Source organism: Nannobrachium achirus (assembly GCF_963921795.1).
Source record: "Nannobrachium achirus genome assembly, chromosome: 9".
NCBI classification, from domain to species: Eukaryota; Metazoa; Chordata; class Actinopteri; order Myctophiformes; family Myctophidae; genus Nannobrachium; species Nannobrachium achirus.
The window spans coordinates 50,099,079-50,116,781 of NC_137818.1; the positions used below are offsets into that span (position 1 = coordinate 50,099,079).

The following is a 17,703-nucleotide window of genomic DNA, read 5'->3' on the forward strand; positions in this document are numbered from 1 at the left end:
TACAGGCCTTAGAAAAGCCAGGGTGAAATGGCCCTTGTTCAGTGTGTTTCATGAGGACCGGTAAAATGAAGGTTAAGAGAGTGAGAGTCCTCAATGTTGTCTTACAGATGGCATTATCCTGTTCCCTGTGTCTTGTGCCATGGGGTAACTTGTTAACATGTGCCAAATAGGCTCTGTGCACAACTGTAGTCCCAGCTTTCCAGAATGTGGCATAACTGTTTCCTGTTTGGTTTATTAGTGTGGTTACCCTTAGAGGGCTGGTCTACAGATCATCAGCCAGCCTAGCCGCCACAGTATGCCAAAATCTCCGGATGTTTTACCAAATATGGTACAAATTACCTAAATATACAGTAGGAGCTCTTATATTTCACGTTACTTTCTCCTCAGCGTCCTCGGTGACGTCACCACCTCAGCAAGGCTCGTCCACAAGGCGCAAGCTGTATAAAAGGATTGTGTAATTTCTTGTTATGTAAAGCACTTTGGGCTGCATTTGATGTCATGAAAGGTGCTATACAAATAAAGTTTATTAGTGTGGTATTCGGTCTGAGAATTTCTTTTTTCCCAGCAAAGTGAACCTGTGTTTTGTGCACTTTCTGAGTAATGATATCCGGGTTGGGCGGCTGCACAACAGAAAAGTGAAGCTTTTGGTCATGCTTCACTTGATGTCACAATATCTGATATAAATTGTAAGACGGAATTCATTTCCCAGTGGATTCCTCTTGACTCGCATCACGGCAACCACACTTGCAATTTCCCAGAATTGCATCTTTCTGTTTTTCGCCTAGCCTTTGTTTTGTCATACGTCTGGCAAAGCCATATATGGTCATTACGTTAAGACATCACGTAATTGGCTGAGAGGTGTAACATACGTCATGACTGGGTATTAAACTATTCAGACTGTTCTTTTTTTCCCTGTATAGGTATTAAATAGGTACCGTAACTACTCTTTCTTCTGTGTGCACCCCAGACAGTTTTTAAAACAACATAACTGATAGTGATCAATTGACTGATTCATCCAGAAGGTACAAACGGCGTGAGGGAGTGAGGAGGTAAAACATGGTCGATTACTATGCCATCCTGGAAGTGTCCAAAACAGCCTCTCAAGAAGTCATCAAGAAAGCCTACAGGAAGCAGGCACTGATATGGCATCCAGACAAGAACCCAGACACCAAGGACGAGGCAGAGAAGAGGTTTAAAGAAGTGGCCGAGGCCTACGAAGTTCTGTCTGACAAGAGTAAGCGGGCGGAATACGACCACTACGGCAGTGACCACATGAGACACAGAGGAGGCTCCTCCCATCCTGCCGATTTCTCATCGGATTTCCCAGGTTTCGCCTTCGAATTCCGCAGTCCAGACGAGGTGTTCAGGGAGTTCTTTGGCGATTTCTTTGGTTTCCCTTCCTTCGGAGGCATTCCCCGACATAGTTTCCACGGACATGGTTTCCACCGCGTACATGCTGGCGGACATGGTTTCCACCGTGTCCATCACGCAGGCTCATTCTTTCGTCTAGACCCCCGTACAGTAAGAGGAATGGGCAACTTCCAGTCAGGCCCATTTAGCTCTGCCCCGTTTTTCCACCATGGAGGCATGGGTGGAGACACAGAGGATGACAGTGAAGATGACGAAGCCCTACAGATGGCGCTGGCTTTAAGTCTGTCGGAAATGTAGTAGTCAGACTCGAACTTCCAGGCCTTTGTAGGCTAATCTAATCTGTTTGCCTGCCTGTCCCATAGGGCAAACAGCTAAACAGATGCCAAATGTATTTTGTACACTGTCGGTAATGCTAAGAAAGTACCTCCATGCAACTTGGGAGAATCGCGCTCTTTCGAACGACCATCATTTCGACCGGCGGGTTAGCGACTCACTCCACGGAGGTTAGGGTTAGGGTGAGGGTTAGAGTCGGGTGTCGAAAAGATGACATGTAGTAACAGCGACACGCTCCCATGCGACTTTACTGCGTGGCTCTGCAGGAGGCTATAAGATGGTCAGACTGTGTGTGTATGCGTGTGTGTGCGGAGTTAATATTGCAAACAGCTGCACTGTTCAGCAGCAAATGTCTTGCATACTGTATACACTGCCAGTAGGCGATAATAAGTACCTGCACTCATGTTGGTCACATTATGTTTCAAATGTTTGGAAATACTTAACTAAAACATTTAAATTGAAGTGGGTCTCTCATCGCAACTGAAACCTTGCCCAGATTCATATTATATCATGTCATACATAGACGGTGTAGATTACTGTACAAGTTACTGCTCTCAAAACGTAACAGTGTTACTTTACCAGTGACTGCATTATAAAGTAACTTACTAGTTACTTTTGCATTGCAGTTTTTGTGCTTCAGTATTAATGTTAATGTTGAAGCTCACTGATAAATATAAAGATATTCTAACATCCCACGTCCAATCAAACCAGCTTGTCCTATTTGGTTTTGATTGATTGAATTGATTGAATATTTTATTAGACAAAAATGGAGAACAGTAAAAGTATAGTCAATACAATAAAAAATGTAGTGCTGTACAAGTACAGTTAAACACCTTGCCTAAAAGGAACATCCCAAATAAGTCCTTTTACGGTCTTGTTGCGACCGTAGGTCGCATTTACTACCAAAACCTCCACCGGCTGTCTGTCTGTCTGTCAGTGAGTGAGTGAGTCCGTCACACTTTTGCCCTGCTCATATCTCCACAACCGTTGCCCCCATCCATGCCAAATTTTGCACACACACTCCTTGACTGCCAAACTACAACCTCCAAGGACCCCCGGAGCCCCAGGGACCCCCAGGTCCCTGGGGGACCCCCAGATGTAAAAAATGACCAAATGTGCTCACACGTCACACGTCACACTTTTTCCCTGCTTATATCTCCCCACCCGTTGACCCGATCCATGCCAGATTTTACACACACACACACACACACACACACACACACACACACACACACACACACACTCCTTGCCTGCCAAACTACAACCTCCAAGGACCCCCGGATGTAAAAAATTACCAAATGTGCAAAAATGACCAAATGACCACCCCAACGGGGCTGCTCACGGGGAATTCCCAGGGACCACCGACTCCTGGTGCTCCAGAACGGATGCAAAAGTGGTGGCGCCCCCAGTGGAGGACCCCCTGCCACTGCAGCGCACATAAAATGCCGTAACTCGGGCTAGGATCGTCCGGGAGAGCCGGGGCCGGTACCTATTCGTCCGCCAAGGCAACGCGGAGACCCCACCCCTCATTTCTCACATGGCCCTATTCTAGCGCCACCTTCAGGCCGATTTTTAAACACATTTTTGGACACTGCTCCTACAGTTTTTGCCCAAAAATCACAAATATCACTACACAGCATGTCTACACTCATGTCATCAACATGGATCAGGAAGATTTTGAAAAAACAAATTTTTGCCCTATTTGTGGAGATAAGCCACCTACGGTCGCTTATCTCCCGATTAGGGAGTCTTACTGGTTTACGTTGGAAGTCCTTGGTATTCAATTCACGGACATAACAAATAGCAACAAAGAAAACATTCAAATATCATCGCAGTTATAAAAAACAGTATAGGGGAAACAAAGGGGGTGGGGCTAAGGTAAGTGCTCACTTCTCGCCTGTCCGCCTCTGGCCTCCTGAAAGGTGAGTTTTCGGTCGGGTAAACTAAAATCAAATGTGACATTAAACGATGATTAGAAGAGCAATCGATGACAATGACTCTTTAAAAGAGAGAATAAATGAAAACCTGCATCGCATAAATACAAAGATTTGACCAAACGCTGATCCGAGTAGCCTGACAAACACACCGAGGCGCATGTGTGTTTAATTTGGCATGAATGAACCTGCTCTATAGAGCGTTTATCTGAGCGCTCTGACAGAGCACCACAGCCATTGCCGCGGTGCAAACGGCAGCCAGTGGTGGAGTAGAAGTAAAATTATTGAAAAAGCAAAATACTCAAGTAAAGTAGGCCTACTAATACTCAAAATTGTACTTAAGTACAGTACTTGAGTAAATGTAGGTGTTACGTTGCACTTTACACCAGTGGTTCTCAACCTTTTCAGGCCGATTTCAATTACATGTTGTATAGGCCTACCACGGTTCTATTGTGAAAATAGCAGATCTACATGCTCACAACGCCTCTTGTGAGCATGTAGATCAGCTATTTTCAGAATTTATGACTCTAATATTTGACAATTTGTCAGATGTTTAATTTGTCATTTCAGAGGTTATTAAAATGTCCTTAAATTGACACTTTAGAAATGTGCAGGTACCCTCTATACACTTAAACTTTATGTTGGTTTGTTTACTGTTGAGAGAGAAAACAGTGTTGCACATTCAGTTAATTTGGGGGATCCCGACCCACAGGTTGAGAACCTTTACACAACGGTTTACACTGCAGCTAATGGCGGCAGCGCCCTCTACAGTCTACAGGGTGTGGCTCAGGATATCAGTCTATAGCAATTTCTCAGAATTGCATCTTTCTGTTTTTCTGTATTAGTGTGGTATTTGGTCGGAGAATTTCTTTTTTCCCAGCAAGGTGAACCAGTGTTTTGTGCACTTTCTGAGTAATGATATCCGGGTTGGGCGGCTGCACAACAGAAAAGTGAAGCTTTGTTCATGCTTCACTTGACGTCACAATATCTGATATAAATGGTAAGACGGAATTCATTTCCCAGTGGATTCCTTGTGACACGCGTCACAGCAACCACACTTGCAATTTCCCAGAATTGCATCTTTCTGTTTTTCGCCTAGCCTTTGTTTTGTCATACGTCTGGCAAAGCCATATATGGTCATTACGTTAAGACATCACTTGGCTGAGAGGTGGAACCTACGTCATGCCTTGTGGCCAGAATGGGTATTAAACTAGTCAGACTGTTCTTTTTCCCCTGTCCAAGATCAGAGATCTCTGAAGGAAAGCCTAGTTAAATAAGTATTAAATAGGTACCGTATCTACTCTTCTGTCTGCACCCCAGACAGTTTTTAAAACAACATAATTGATATTGATCAATTGACTGATTCATCCAGGTACAAACGGCGTGAGGGCGTGAGGAGGTAAAACATGGTCGATTACTATGCCATCCTGGAAGTGTCCAAAACAGCCTCTCAAGAAGTCATCAAGACAGCCTACAGGAAGCAGGCACTGATATGGCATCCAGACAAGAACCCAGACACCAAGGACGAGGCAGAGAAGAGGTTTAAAGAAGTGGCCGAGGCCTACGAAGTTCTGTCTGACAAGAGTAAGCGGGCGGAATACGACCACTACGGCAGTGACCACATGAGACACAGAGGAGGCTCCTCCCATCCTGCAGATTTCTCATCGGATTTCCCAGGTTTTGCCTTCTCATTCCGCAGTCCAGACGAGGTGTTCAGAGAGTTCTTTGGCGATTCCTTTGGTTTCCCTTCCTTCGGAGGCAACCGCGGACATGGTTTCCACCGACATGGTTTCCACCGCGGACATGGTTTCTCTGCCCCGTTTTTCCACTATGAAGGCATGGGCAGAGACGGTGAGGATGACAGTGAAGATGACGAAGGCCATCAGATGGCGCTGGCTTTAAGTCGGTTTATGTCGGAAACGAATAAGTAGTCAGACTCGAACTTCCAGGTTTTTCTAGGCTAATCTAATCTGTTTGCCTGCCTGTCCCATAGGGCAAACAGCTAGACAGATGCCAAATGTATTTTGTACACTGTCGGTATGCTAAGGAAGTACCTCCATGCAACTTTACTGAGTGTGTGTGTGTGTGTGTGTGTGTGTGTGTGTGTGTGTGTGTGTGTGTGTGTGTGTGTGGGTGGGTGGGTGGGTGGGTGGGTGGGTGTGTGTGTGTGTGTTGTGTGTCTGTCCGCAGTGTCCGTAGTTAATCTTGTAAACAGCTGCACTGTTCAGCTGTAAATGTCTATACTGTATACACTGCCATTAGGCGATAATAAGTACCTCCACTCATGTTGGTCACATTAGGTTTCAATTTAAATGTTTGGAAATATTTAACTATTAAAAACATTTAAATTGAAGTCAATGGGTCTCTGATCGAACTGAAACCTTGCACAGATTTTGAGTCATATTATATCATGTCATACATAGACAGTGTAGATTACTGTACAAGTTACTGCTCTCAAAACGTAACAGTGTTACTTTACCAGTGACTGCATTATAAAGTAACTTACTAGTTACTTTTACATTGCAGTTTTTGTGCTTCAGTATTAATGTATATTCATGTTGAAGCTCACTATATAAATATTCTAACATCCCACGTCCAATCAAACCAGCTTGTCCTATTTGGTTTCGATTGATTGAATTGATCGAATATTTTATATAGACAAAAAAAAATGGAGAACAGTAAAAGTACAGACTGCGTTTAAATCGCCATGAATGAACCTGCTCTATAGACCGTTAATCTGAGCGCTCTCTGACAGAGCATCGCAGCCATTGCCGCGGTGTAAACAGCAGCCAGTGGTGGAGTAGAAGTACAATTATTGAAAATGGGAAATACTCAAGTAAAGTAGGCCTACTAATACTCAAAATTGTACTTAAGTACAGTACTTAAGTAAATGTAGGTGTTACGTTGCACTTTACACCAGTGGTTCTCAACCTTTTCAGGCCGATTTCAATTACATGTTGTATAGGCCTACCACGGTTCTATTGTGAAAATAGCAGATCTACATGCTCACAACGCCTCTTGTGAGCATGTAGATCGGCTATTTTCAGAATTTATGACTCTAATATTTGACAATTTGTCAGATGTTTAATTTGTCATTTCAGAGGTTATTAAAATGTCCTTAAATTGTCACTTTAGAAATGTGCAGGTACCCTCTATACACCTAAACTTTATGTTGGTTTGTTAACTGTTGAGAGAGAAAACAGTGTTGCACATTAAGTTAATTTGGGGGATCCCGACCCACAGGTTGAGAACCTTTACACAACTGTTTACACTGCAGCTAATGGCGGCAGCGCCCTCTACAGGGTGTGGCTCAGGATATCGGTCTATAGCAGGGTTTACTAGTGGAGGGTATTCCATGTCGCATTTGTCACACAGTATTACTGGAAATGATTCCCTGCAGTTGTGCCCCCTTGGAAACGGTTCCATGCGCTGCGGTTTTGACAACTGGAGTCATGCATTTCCACCGGCTGATGGCACATGCATGACATTCAAAGAGATAGTCTTGGCTATCTCCAATTGGACTTTTGACATATAAATACCAGTAAAGACTCCCTAATCGGGAGATAAGCGACTGCCAGGTCATAATGTTGTCTGCAAAAAGCAACCTCGTGGTGGCGCTAGAAGAGGGGCGCGTGAGAAATCAGGGGCGTAGGTTGTGGTTTGGTAGCCAAAGAGTGTGTGTGCAAAATTTGGCATGGATAGGGGCAACGGTGCCGGAGATACGAGTAGGGAAAAGGTGTGACGCGATGGCGTGACGGACAGACGGACGGACGGACGGACGGACAGACAGACAGACAGACAGACAGACGGACGGACAGACAGACGGTGGAGGTTTTGATAGTAACTGCGACCTGGCGGTCGCAACACGTTTTTTTTTCTTTTTTTTTGGCATATGACCATGGATCTAAAAGTGTGAGAAAACATTTTTCATTTCAGCTGGTCTTTAATATGAATTAAACATTTCCTGCAAAAAAAAAAAAAAAAGAAAAAAAAAGATATTACTAAGGTGAATGGGGATTATCTATCTATAAATGCGACAAATCTCTGTCTGTTTGTTTGTAATCCGCGTATCTCGAGAACCGTTCGTCCCACCGGCTTCAGATTCGGCACGCGCGTTCCCCGCCGCCGCGCGGAGTGCAGTGCCGGGCCTCGACCCGACCCGACTCGCGGTTTTCCGAAACCGGCGCGAAACGTTCGGAATCTCCTTATGCGGAGCTGATTGTTGACATCAGGCTGTTCCGGAGGAAATCGGCGCAAGCGCTGAGTCATTGTGACATCACTTCATAAAAGGCTCTGACATCACGTACGCCACATGAGTCAACACTCTGTGAATGTGTATGTATGTATGTAATCCGTGTATCTCGAGAACCCTTCTTCCCACCGGCACGCGCGTTCTCCAGATATGGGCATAAAGTCTGACATCAGAGTTTTCCGCAACCGGTACTGTGTGTGCAGAGATCTTCATATATGGGCATAAGTGGACAAAGACAAACAGATGGTCAAAACGGGTCCTATGACAACAGGTATATTGGGGTTTGCATTAAAGGGTGGGGCATTCATGGGGTTTGCAGAGTTTTCCGCAACCGGTACTGTGTGTGCAGAGATCTCCATATATGGGCATAAGGGGACAATGGCAAACAGATGGTCAAAACGGGTCCTATGACAACAGGTATATTGGGGTTTGCATTAAAGGGTGGGGACAAAGGCTAACAGAAGGCAAACAGATGGTCAAAACGGGTCCTATGACAACAGGTATATTGGGGTTTGCATTAAAGGGTGGGGACAAAGGCTAACAGATGGTCAAAACGGGTCCTATGACAACAGGTATATTGGGGTTTGCATTAAAGGGTGGGGCATTCATGGGGTCCGCTCCAAAAAAGAAAATAAAAGAGACAAAGACAAACATAAGACAAGCGACAAAGCGTGGGACTGGGAGGATGACTTGAATGATGCAGATTTAAGCAGGCTGTGTATTCTGCTTAAAGAAGAAACAAACAAAAAGCGACAGAGATCTCATATATGGGCATAAAATGGACGCAGATAAACAGATATCTCCATATACGGGCATAAAGGGACACAGACAGACAGATACAGAGATCTCCATATATGGGCATAAAATGGACGCAAATAGACAGATATCTCCATATATGGGCATATGGGCATAAAATGGACCCAGAACTATATCTGCAGTGATCTCCATATATGGACATAAAATGGACGCCGACAGACAGACAGATACAGATATCTCCATATATGGGCATAAATGGACACAGGCAAACAGATGGTCAAAACGGGTCCTATGACAACAGGTATAATGGGGTTTGCATTAAAGGGCGGGGCATTCATTCCCTATTTACATCGTTCCCGAGTTGGCCAGGTCGCCGACTAGACGCTGGGCCGCCCGAAGGGCGGCCCAGCTTCTAGTATTATGCAATGAAGCTAAATGCAAGTCTTAGTCGTGTCCATCAGTTTTGTCCAATAGTAGTTACAACACATGATATGGTGCAGGCACCTGCACACATAGACATCAAAGGGGGCTTGAGCCCCTGCCCTTTTATCCGTCTGTAAAAAGTGCCCTCTCCAGACCATGAATGCAGTTTTTACTATGGTGAAAGAAATGCAAATGCCATACCTGAAGGCAGCATTCAAGAGAATTGCCTTGTCCAAAATCCATGCCGTTACTCCACATCTCCACTCCAGTATTGACTTGATAATTTTGTGACGCGTTGTGAACTTGGAGGTCGGTTATTTTCGATATTTCCACCAAAAGGCTCTCTAACATTCTCTGCACGTCCCTGGTATGGTGTCACTTACCAAAAGCACTGCGCACAAGCTATCAACTTAACCCAATGTTTCATGCTTTTAGCTTGTAGATCTGTGCTTTTTGTAATGCAACACTGTCATCATAACGTGGACTATAAATTAGGCTTAATACTCTCAATAACTGATAGTGCTGCACATTAGGAATATTTATACAGTGCCAAACGACTTTTAGAGCAACTTTCTCACTATGGACTTCCCTGCCAAGCGACTTTGGGCGACTTTTACTTAGAAAAAAAAACATTTTTTTTTTTTTTTTTTAAATATTATTATTATTATTATTTTTTATTTTTTTGGACCCCATTAAATCTAGTAAACATGATTTCAATCGCGATTTTGCATGTTCCACCCCCCATACAACCCCATCTTTCAAACATGGCAGCCATGTTTGTTTACATCTGAAGAAAACATAATGGCTATTTTCTCAAGAATGCCTGAACGGATTTCCAATCTGATTTTTTTGTTTGAAAGCTGTGAACAGCCTGCACAAACATGGTGCATGATCTGTGCATGGGCGTGCATGATCTGTGCACTATAAATTACATGGGAGTCTATGGAGATTTTATGGCAATAATGCCACTCGAGGGCATATTTAATTGGCAGTAACTGAGTTAACACTGGAGTAATAACATCTATATTCTGAGGGTTGTTGGGGTTAGAAAGTTGTACGGCACGCCTAATTTATTATGCTCAAACCCATCCTGGGTTGGGCCTTTAAACTAAGCTTTCTATGTGACCTATCCATCGCCCGTAGAGACGCATCGATTCTTTGCCATACTTTCGTCCCTTGCCTGGGGCCAAACATTATGTTTTGGCAGCACATGCAGACAGCTGAGCAGTGCACTCTCAATGTATTAACTGGAAGGGCAAAAGGTAAGCAGTGTGTGACATTTACCATAGCTGGAGGGAGGCGCGTGGATTGTGTTGCTGTACTTATTGTCGAGAGTCCAAGACGTATTGAGGTTAGACCGTTCCATTTGGACTATTAAATGGGGCCTATTATTGTGCTAATTTGCCCAATGCTACTCAGGAACGATGCAAGTCGGGATTAAATGCGCCACCCAGTTATGAGATACGTGAAGGACGCGCACGCACACACGCACACGCACACACACACACACACACACACACACACACACACACACACACACACACACACACACACACACACACACACACACACACACAATTGCTATTTGTCATCTGTTGAGTGATCTACAGTAATGGTACATAATCAATGAGATTTTGGTTTTTAAAGGCCCCTTTTTTAGTTTACTCGCCCTGATTATCTAACAAGCATGTCTGATCACCATCAGGCATGTCACTTGTGTGGCCTATAACAAGGCACTGTTCTTCAAACAGTGGGTCGGGAGTCAGGACCCATGTATGCGTCGCGGACAAATGTTTGTGGTTTGCAACCTCTGGTGTGCATTACTGTATACAGGAATTCAATGTCAGTTCCTCTGATAATGTGGATCACAAGATCTACACGGTAGCGTTGCCGTCGCGCCTTCAGGTGCATCTCGTGTGGATCATGTGGTTACTGGCAGGGACATGCTGGGCCCCTGATTCAGCCTGGGAAACAGAGTTGGAGAGGCCCTCATTGCGCGCTATAGAGATCTCTCTCTCTATAGCGCTGCTGCTACACAAAGATTTGCCATCTCAGATCATGACAAGTGACAAGCCAGTGGGCCAATTGCATGAGTTATATTTTGTCGTTGTCGGGTGGAAACCTTGTATGTCCAAGACTGTTTGTTTTGTATTTATCATTTTAAAAATGATTTAAACGAAAATGATTTAAACAGCCGATCTACAAGCACACAACGCCTCGCGCCGCGAGGCGTTGTGTGCTTGTAGATCTGCTGTTTTCACTGCTTTTGTGCGACGGCCTTGTATGATGAAGCAGGGCTTTGCTTTGCGAAAAAAATGTACAAATTTGAAACTTGGAGATACGAGGTTTCTGCCCGACGATTTACTTTGTTGGCCGCCCAGCCCCCAAAATGGAACGAAGGCTGACATTTTTTCTTTTTTTTTCCTTCTAATGGCCGGCCTGGACCGGCCGGGAATGAACCGGCCGTTCGGGAGTTGTCCCGTTTTCCCCAATGGCCAGCACGTCCCTGGTTACTGGGGCTGACCTGTAGGGAAGTGCAGGCGGCAGGCCTATACTGCGGACTTCAATTTGGCCATGGTTTCAGACCATTTTCTGATGTTTCACCTGTATGAAGCACTCACACAGGTTCCTCAAGAAGAGCCAGGTCACAGTGTGGATCGTCACTTGAAGCCATTTTCTCACAAACTGGACATTCTGTCATGTCCTTGTATATCCGATCATTCTCACAGACAGGCTTTACAGAGGCTGTGGCTTCATCGTGACAGGATAACGGGATGTGTATTAGATATGTCACGACACACAGGACAGGACAAATCCTTCTTTCAGAGACCAAAGTCATTTAGACTCTGAGAGAAGCTAAAACGCTCTGCTCAAGACAGGAGATCAGCCAGTCAGTCATGGTAACACTCCCTTCTCTAGAACTGTGGTTCTCAACCTTTTCAGGCCACGACCCCAACAATTCATATTTTAACTGGGTTACCCCCCAACCCTGACGAGCACTGTAGAGTTGAGGCATTACATTTTGTATAACACGGTTCTATTGTGAAAATAGTTAGTATATAATAGTAATTCACAGGCTATGTCCAAAATACAGCTCCCGTAGGATTTTTGTGCTAAAATTGATTTTTTTGCAGTTTTGGCTTCTATAGGGACCAAACTATCGGAAAATGATGGGGGTCAAATTTTCAGACCCCTCCCTCATTTCCTGGGGGCGGGTCACTTCAGTTATGGCCCTATTTGGCTATGTATTCCAAATTTCCATAGGAATATTTTGCAAAAATACTTTGTTTTGCAGTTTTGGCTTCTATAGGGACTAAACTATCGGAAAATGATGGGGGTCAAATTTTCAGACCCCTCCCTTATTTCCTGGGGGCGGGTCACTTCAGTTTTGGCCCTATTCGGCTATGTATTCCCAATTTCCCATAGTATTTTTTGCTAATATTTATTTGTTTGCTGTTTTGGCTTCTATAGGGACCAAACTATCAAAAAATTACGGGGGTCAAATTTTCAGACCCCTCCCTCATTTCCTGGGGGCGGGTCACTTCAGTTTTAGCCCTATTCGGCTATGTATTCCCAATTTCCCATAGGATATTTTTGCAAAAAATGTTTTGTTTTCTGTTTTGGCTTCCATAGGGAACAAACTATCAGAAAATAACGGGGTTGACATTTTCAGACCCCTCCCTCATTTCCTGGGGGCGGGTCACTTCAGTTTTGTCCCTATTCGGCAATGCATTCCAATTTCCCATAGGATTTTCTTTTTTTTTTTGTTTTGCTAAAATTGTTTTGTTTGCCGTTTAGGCTTCTGGGAACCAAACTATCAGAACATGACAGGGTTCAAATTTTCATACCCCTCCCCCATTTCCTGAGGCGGCGAGGGGGAGGGGGGTTTCAGTTTTGGCCCTATTCGGCTCTATATTCCAAAAATATAGTTTTTCTTCATTTCTGTTTTGGCTTCTTTAGGGACGAAACTGTCAGAACATGAGGGGGTTCAGATTTTGCATGCAATTGAAGATGCCAGGGCAGAGCCCCTGTAGGAAGATCTTCCATGTGTCCCATAGCATGATCTGACGGAGGACGATTATTCTGTCAAAGTTCTTATTGTTGATGCCATGGGTTTGCTTCAGAACATGAAAAAGACAAAAAGCTGTCAGATCTTCAGGATGCATTCAGCAAAACGAATCATAACGATGATGGCTGGCTATGTTGAGGGTCGAGTTGTCTTTGATAGGTAATATTAGTTGTATATGGATCAGTCATTAAAAAATATGAAGTCTTCATCCAGAGATGAAGCTCACTATGTCCATCAAGGAACTCCTGACTGTGTGATCAACCAAGGAGAAGTTGACATGTTAGGCCAGGGACTGCTTGAGTATTTCTCAAGGGACAGTTCTTTCATGCTCTTTGTCATATATGATACCTTCATAAGGGACATGATTTTGAAGAGGTTCGCAGAACTTCGCACATCGAAGAGGCTGCTGACACCGATGTCCAATTGCCCTGAGCTCTGAGCTTCCACCAATTGAAGGGAATTGATGGAATTCACAGAGTGGAGGGTATGTTCTAGTCAGGTGTCTTGCCCTCCCTGCTCCAAAGGCAATACTTGAGCTCATCACATTTGGCTGCAAAGCAGGTTGCAAGGGACAGTCAGTCTCTGCAAGTGCTATGGCACTGGACTGGAGACTTTGCCAACAGTATAAAGGCCCATTCCCACTGGGTCAGATTAACAGATAAAGAAATATCTTTCTCCATTCAAGTGGATGGTAAGACACAGCTAAAAGAGACAGATATTTTCTTTTATCTGTATCTTACCATCCACTTGAATGGAGAAAGATATGTTTGTATCTGTTTATCTGGCCCAGTGGGAATGAGCCTTAAGGGAGGACATAGATAACAGTGACGATGAATAGATCCTGTATTTGACAAGAATAATAACAGGTCAGAAGTATAAATGCTACCCCATCCTCCTCACCTGAACTGTTCCTACCTAAACTATTGAATAGCCTCAGAATATACTGTGAAGTTGTTTATAAAGTACTGTAAAGTACTCCCCCCCAGGATATGAGGGAGGGGTCTGAAAATTGGAAACCTGTCATTTTGTGATAGTTTGGTCCCTATAGAAGCCGAAACAGCAAAGAAATCAATTTTGAGCAAAATACTCCTATGGGAATACATAGGTGAATAGGTTTTCTGATAGTTTGGTCCCTATAGAAGCCAAAACAGCAAGAAATCAATTTTGGCCAGAAAAAATCTTTGGGAAATTGGGAAAACAAGCCCGAATAGGGCCAAAACTGAAGTGACCCGCCCCCAGGAAATGAGGAGGGGGTCTGAAAATTTGACCCCCATCATTTTCTGATAGTTTGGTCCCTATAGAAGCCAAAACAGCAAAAAAAAAATATTTGGGAAATTGGGAAAACAAGCCCGAATAGGGCCAAAACTGAAGTGACCCGCCCCCAGGAAATGGGGGAGGGGTCTGAAAATTTGACCCCCGTCATTTTCTGATAGTTTGGTCCCTATAGAAGCCAAAACAGCAAAAAAATCAATTTGGGCACAACAATCCTATGGGAGATTGGGAAAACAAGGCAGAATAGGGCCAAAACTGAAGTGACCCGCCCCCAGGAAATGAGGGAGGGGTCTGAAAATTTGACCCCTGTCATTTTCTGATAGTCTGGTCCCTATAGAAGCCAAAACAGCAAAAAAAATTATTTGGGCAAAAAAATCCTATGGGAAATTGGGAAAACAAGGCCGAATAGGGCCAAAACTGAAGTGACCCGCCCACAGGAAATGAGGGAGGGGTCTGAAAATTTGACCCCCGTCATTTTCTGATAGTTTGGTCCCTATAGAAGCCAAAACAGCAAAAAAATCAATTTTAGCAAAAAATTCCTACGGGAATACATAGCATACCGCACTATTAGGGTTAGGGTAATATTTGACAATTTGGCCAATGTTTAATTTGTCATTTTAGAGGTGTTAAAAAGTCAAAATTGTCACTTTAGATATGTGCCTATACCCTCTATACACTTAAACTTTATGTTGTTTTGTTTACTTTTGAGTGATCATCTGGGGACCCCACAAAATAATTTGGGGACCCACCTGAGGTTCCCAACCCCCATGTAGAGAACCACTGCTCTAGAATGTTCCTTGTAGTTTACTTTCTCCTTTGTTTAAATACACGGCACTACAAGCAGGGATAAAACATCCCACCACCAGCCCTAAAAATGAATGACCAGGGGGGTATCAAAAGGATATGAATCCCCCTCCCCCCAGCAAATGGAAACCCGTCCGTGCTCCTGGAAATAGTAGTCTGCGGAATATGTGGACTTGTGTTAAAACAGCAGTGCAGTCAATTATTCATGGCGGATCTGCATTCAGTGGTGCTGTTTAACACACAAAGTCCATTAAGCTACACTGTCTCCACAACCCCTCTCTGCCTTATTAATGCAAACTAGGATGACAGATACGGAACCAGACTGCGCTCCACGGAAATTGTTTTTCTTCCGTTCCGTTTCTTCCTCGTTGCTTGCTCCTTCGTCGGGTCAGGGGGGTACCAAGGCTGAATGTGACTCCGCAGTTCTGTTTTGCTGCGAGCGATAGCACTTCAAACCCGCTAATAACATATCGGCTAAAAATAAAAAGCGTGCCGAACTTCTGAAGATTACATTTTTCTATTTTTTTTCTTTCATTGCAGGAAAACAAGGTTACGGACATCTGAGAGATTGGTGTGACAGAGGAAAGTGTGCTCGCAATCTTTTCAATTTATCAACCAGGAGAATTAGCATGATGTTGCTTTATGTGGCCGCGGAGATAAGCCAGCAGCCAGGCAAAGCATTGTGGGTCTTCTGAAGGCAGACGCCATCTTTGAAGACACGGTAGGCAGAGATATCGAGGCGCGCGCGTGTGTGTGTGTGTGTGTGTGTGTGTGTGTGTGTGTGCGTGCGTGCGTGCGTGTGTGTGTGTGACTGTGTGTGTGTGCGTGCATGCGTGCGTGCGTGTGTGTGTGTGTGTGTGTGTGCTTCACCTACTACCGTATGTACAGAAATGTTTCACAAAAACAATGTTGTTGTAAGAGATTCACTGAAACAAAAGATATGTTTTCGCATGCATAGCTTATCAGCTTCGATCAAAACGTCCACACTCTCCGCGAGTTTCACTTTCAGTTCATGCCGGAGAATTCTAAATGAACCTTTAATGAATGAAGGCTTGCCAGGTGAACCACTGTGCAGACATGCAAAGAGAGAGAGAGATTCACACTTCAAAAACCCCTATCTGGGTCTCCTCGCTCCCCCACGCCGGACACAGTCCCCCCACCATGCATTTTTCATGACCTGTTGTTGCCTGGCAAGTATCTTCTCTTCTTCTGTCTCCGTTCCTCTCTCTGGCTCTCTCTCTCTCTCTTTCTCTCTCTCTCTCACACACGCACGCACGCACGCACGCACGCACGCACGCACGCACGCACGCACGCACGCACACACACACACACACACACACACACACACACACACACACACACACACACACACACACACACACACACACACACACACACAGTGTTGTAAAAAGTACTCACATTTTATACTTAAGTAAAAGTATCAATACAGCAATATAGAACTACTCCATTACAAGTAAAAGTCCTGAATTCAAAATGTACTTGAGTAAAAGTATGAAGTATTGGCATCAAAATGTACTTAAAGTGCCAAAAGTAAAAGTACAAAATGTTTGAAAATATCAGATCTACAAGCTCACAACGCGTCGCATCGCGACGCGTTGTGAGCTTGTAGATCGGCTATTTTCAAATAGCCAAGGGATAAAATAAGGCTAAAGTGGTTAATATATATATTTTTTTATATTATAATGTAAACTGCAAAGTAACTAGTAGCTAAGGTTTTCAAAAAAGGTAGCGAAGTAAAAGTACAATATTTGGATCCGAGATGTAGTGGAGTAGAAGTAAAAGTATTAGAAATTGGAAATACTCAAGTAAAGTAGAGATACCTCAAAATTGTACTTAAGTACAGTACTTAAGTAAAAGTACTTAGTTACTTTACACCACTGCGCGCACACACACACACACACACACACACACACACACACACACACACACACACACACACACACACACACACGCACACGCACACGCACACACACACACACACGTATGCCATCGCGTCGTTCTTTCACTCTCAACTAAGCCGTCCCTGTGAACCCTCAAAAACCATCAATCTCACCAATTCACTCCCTAATGCAGAATGACATCTCATTCAGAGGAGACGGCCAGAGAAGAAGAGGGATTGAAGTGGGCGAAAAGAGGGCAGAAAATGAGAGTGAATGAGTCTTAAAAAGAACCTTTCTCCCTACAAAAAAAACACCAGCAAGGGATGTTGCTTTATCATTATGGCCGACACACTATAGCAGCCAGGGTCAGAAAATAACGTAAACATCTAGGAATCTCTCTCTATGTCTCTATGTCTGTCCTAAGCATATTTGGAGAACCGTTCTTGGCTGGTGTGACTACTGAAGACCTACTGTAAGCATTTTCATTATCACTCAAGCCATATATCTTGTTTGACAAATAGCGAGAATAGTCGATATAACAAGCTTGCAATTCACCCTTTGTTAGCCTCCTGGTTGGTCCCTGACTGA

At 44.0% G+C, this 17,703-nt stretch overlaps 1 protein-coding gene across 1 annotated transcript; it reads left to right on the forward strand.

Moving 5' to 3' along the window:
* Positions 1–1,056: 1,056 nt before the first annotated feature.
* Positions 1,057–1,668, forward strand: LOC308290943 (dnaJ homolog subfamily B member 3-like; the record flags this gene model as incomplete). The annotated part of the gene is made up of 1 exon (XM_080732858.1): positions 1,057–1,668. The coding sequence occupies one exon, from the start codon at positions 1,057–1,059 to the stop codon at positions 1,666–1,668; it is 612 nt and encodes a 203-aa protein (XP_080588984.1).
* Between the last annotated feature and the right edge of the window lie 16,035 nt (positions 1,669–17,703).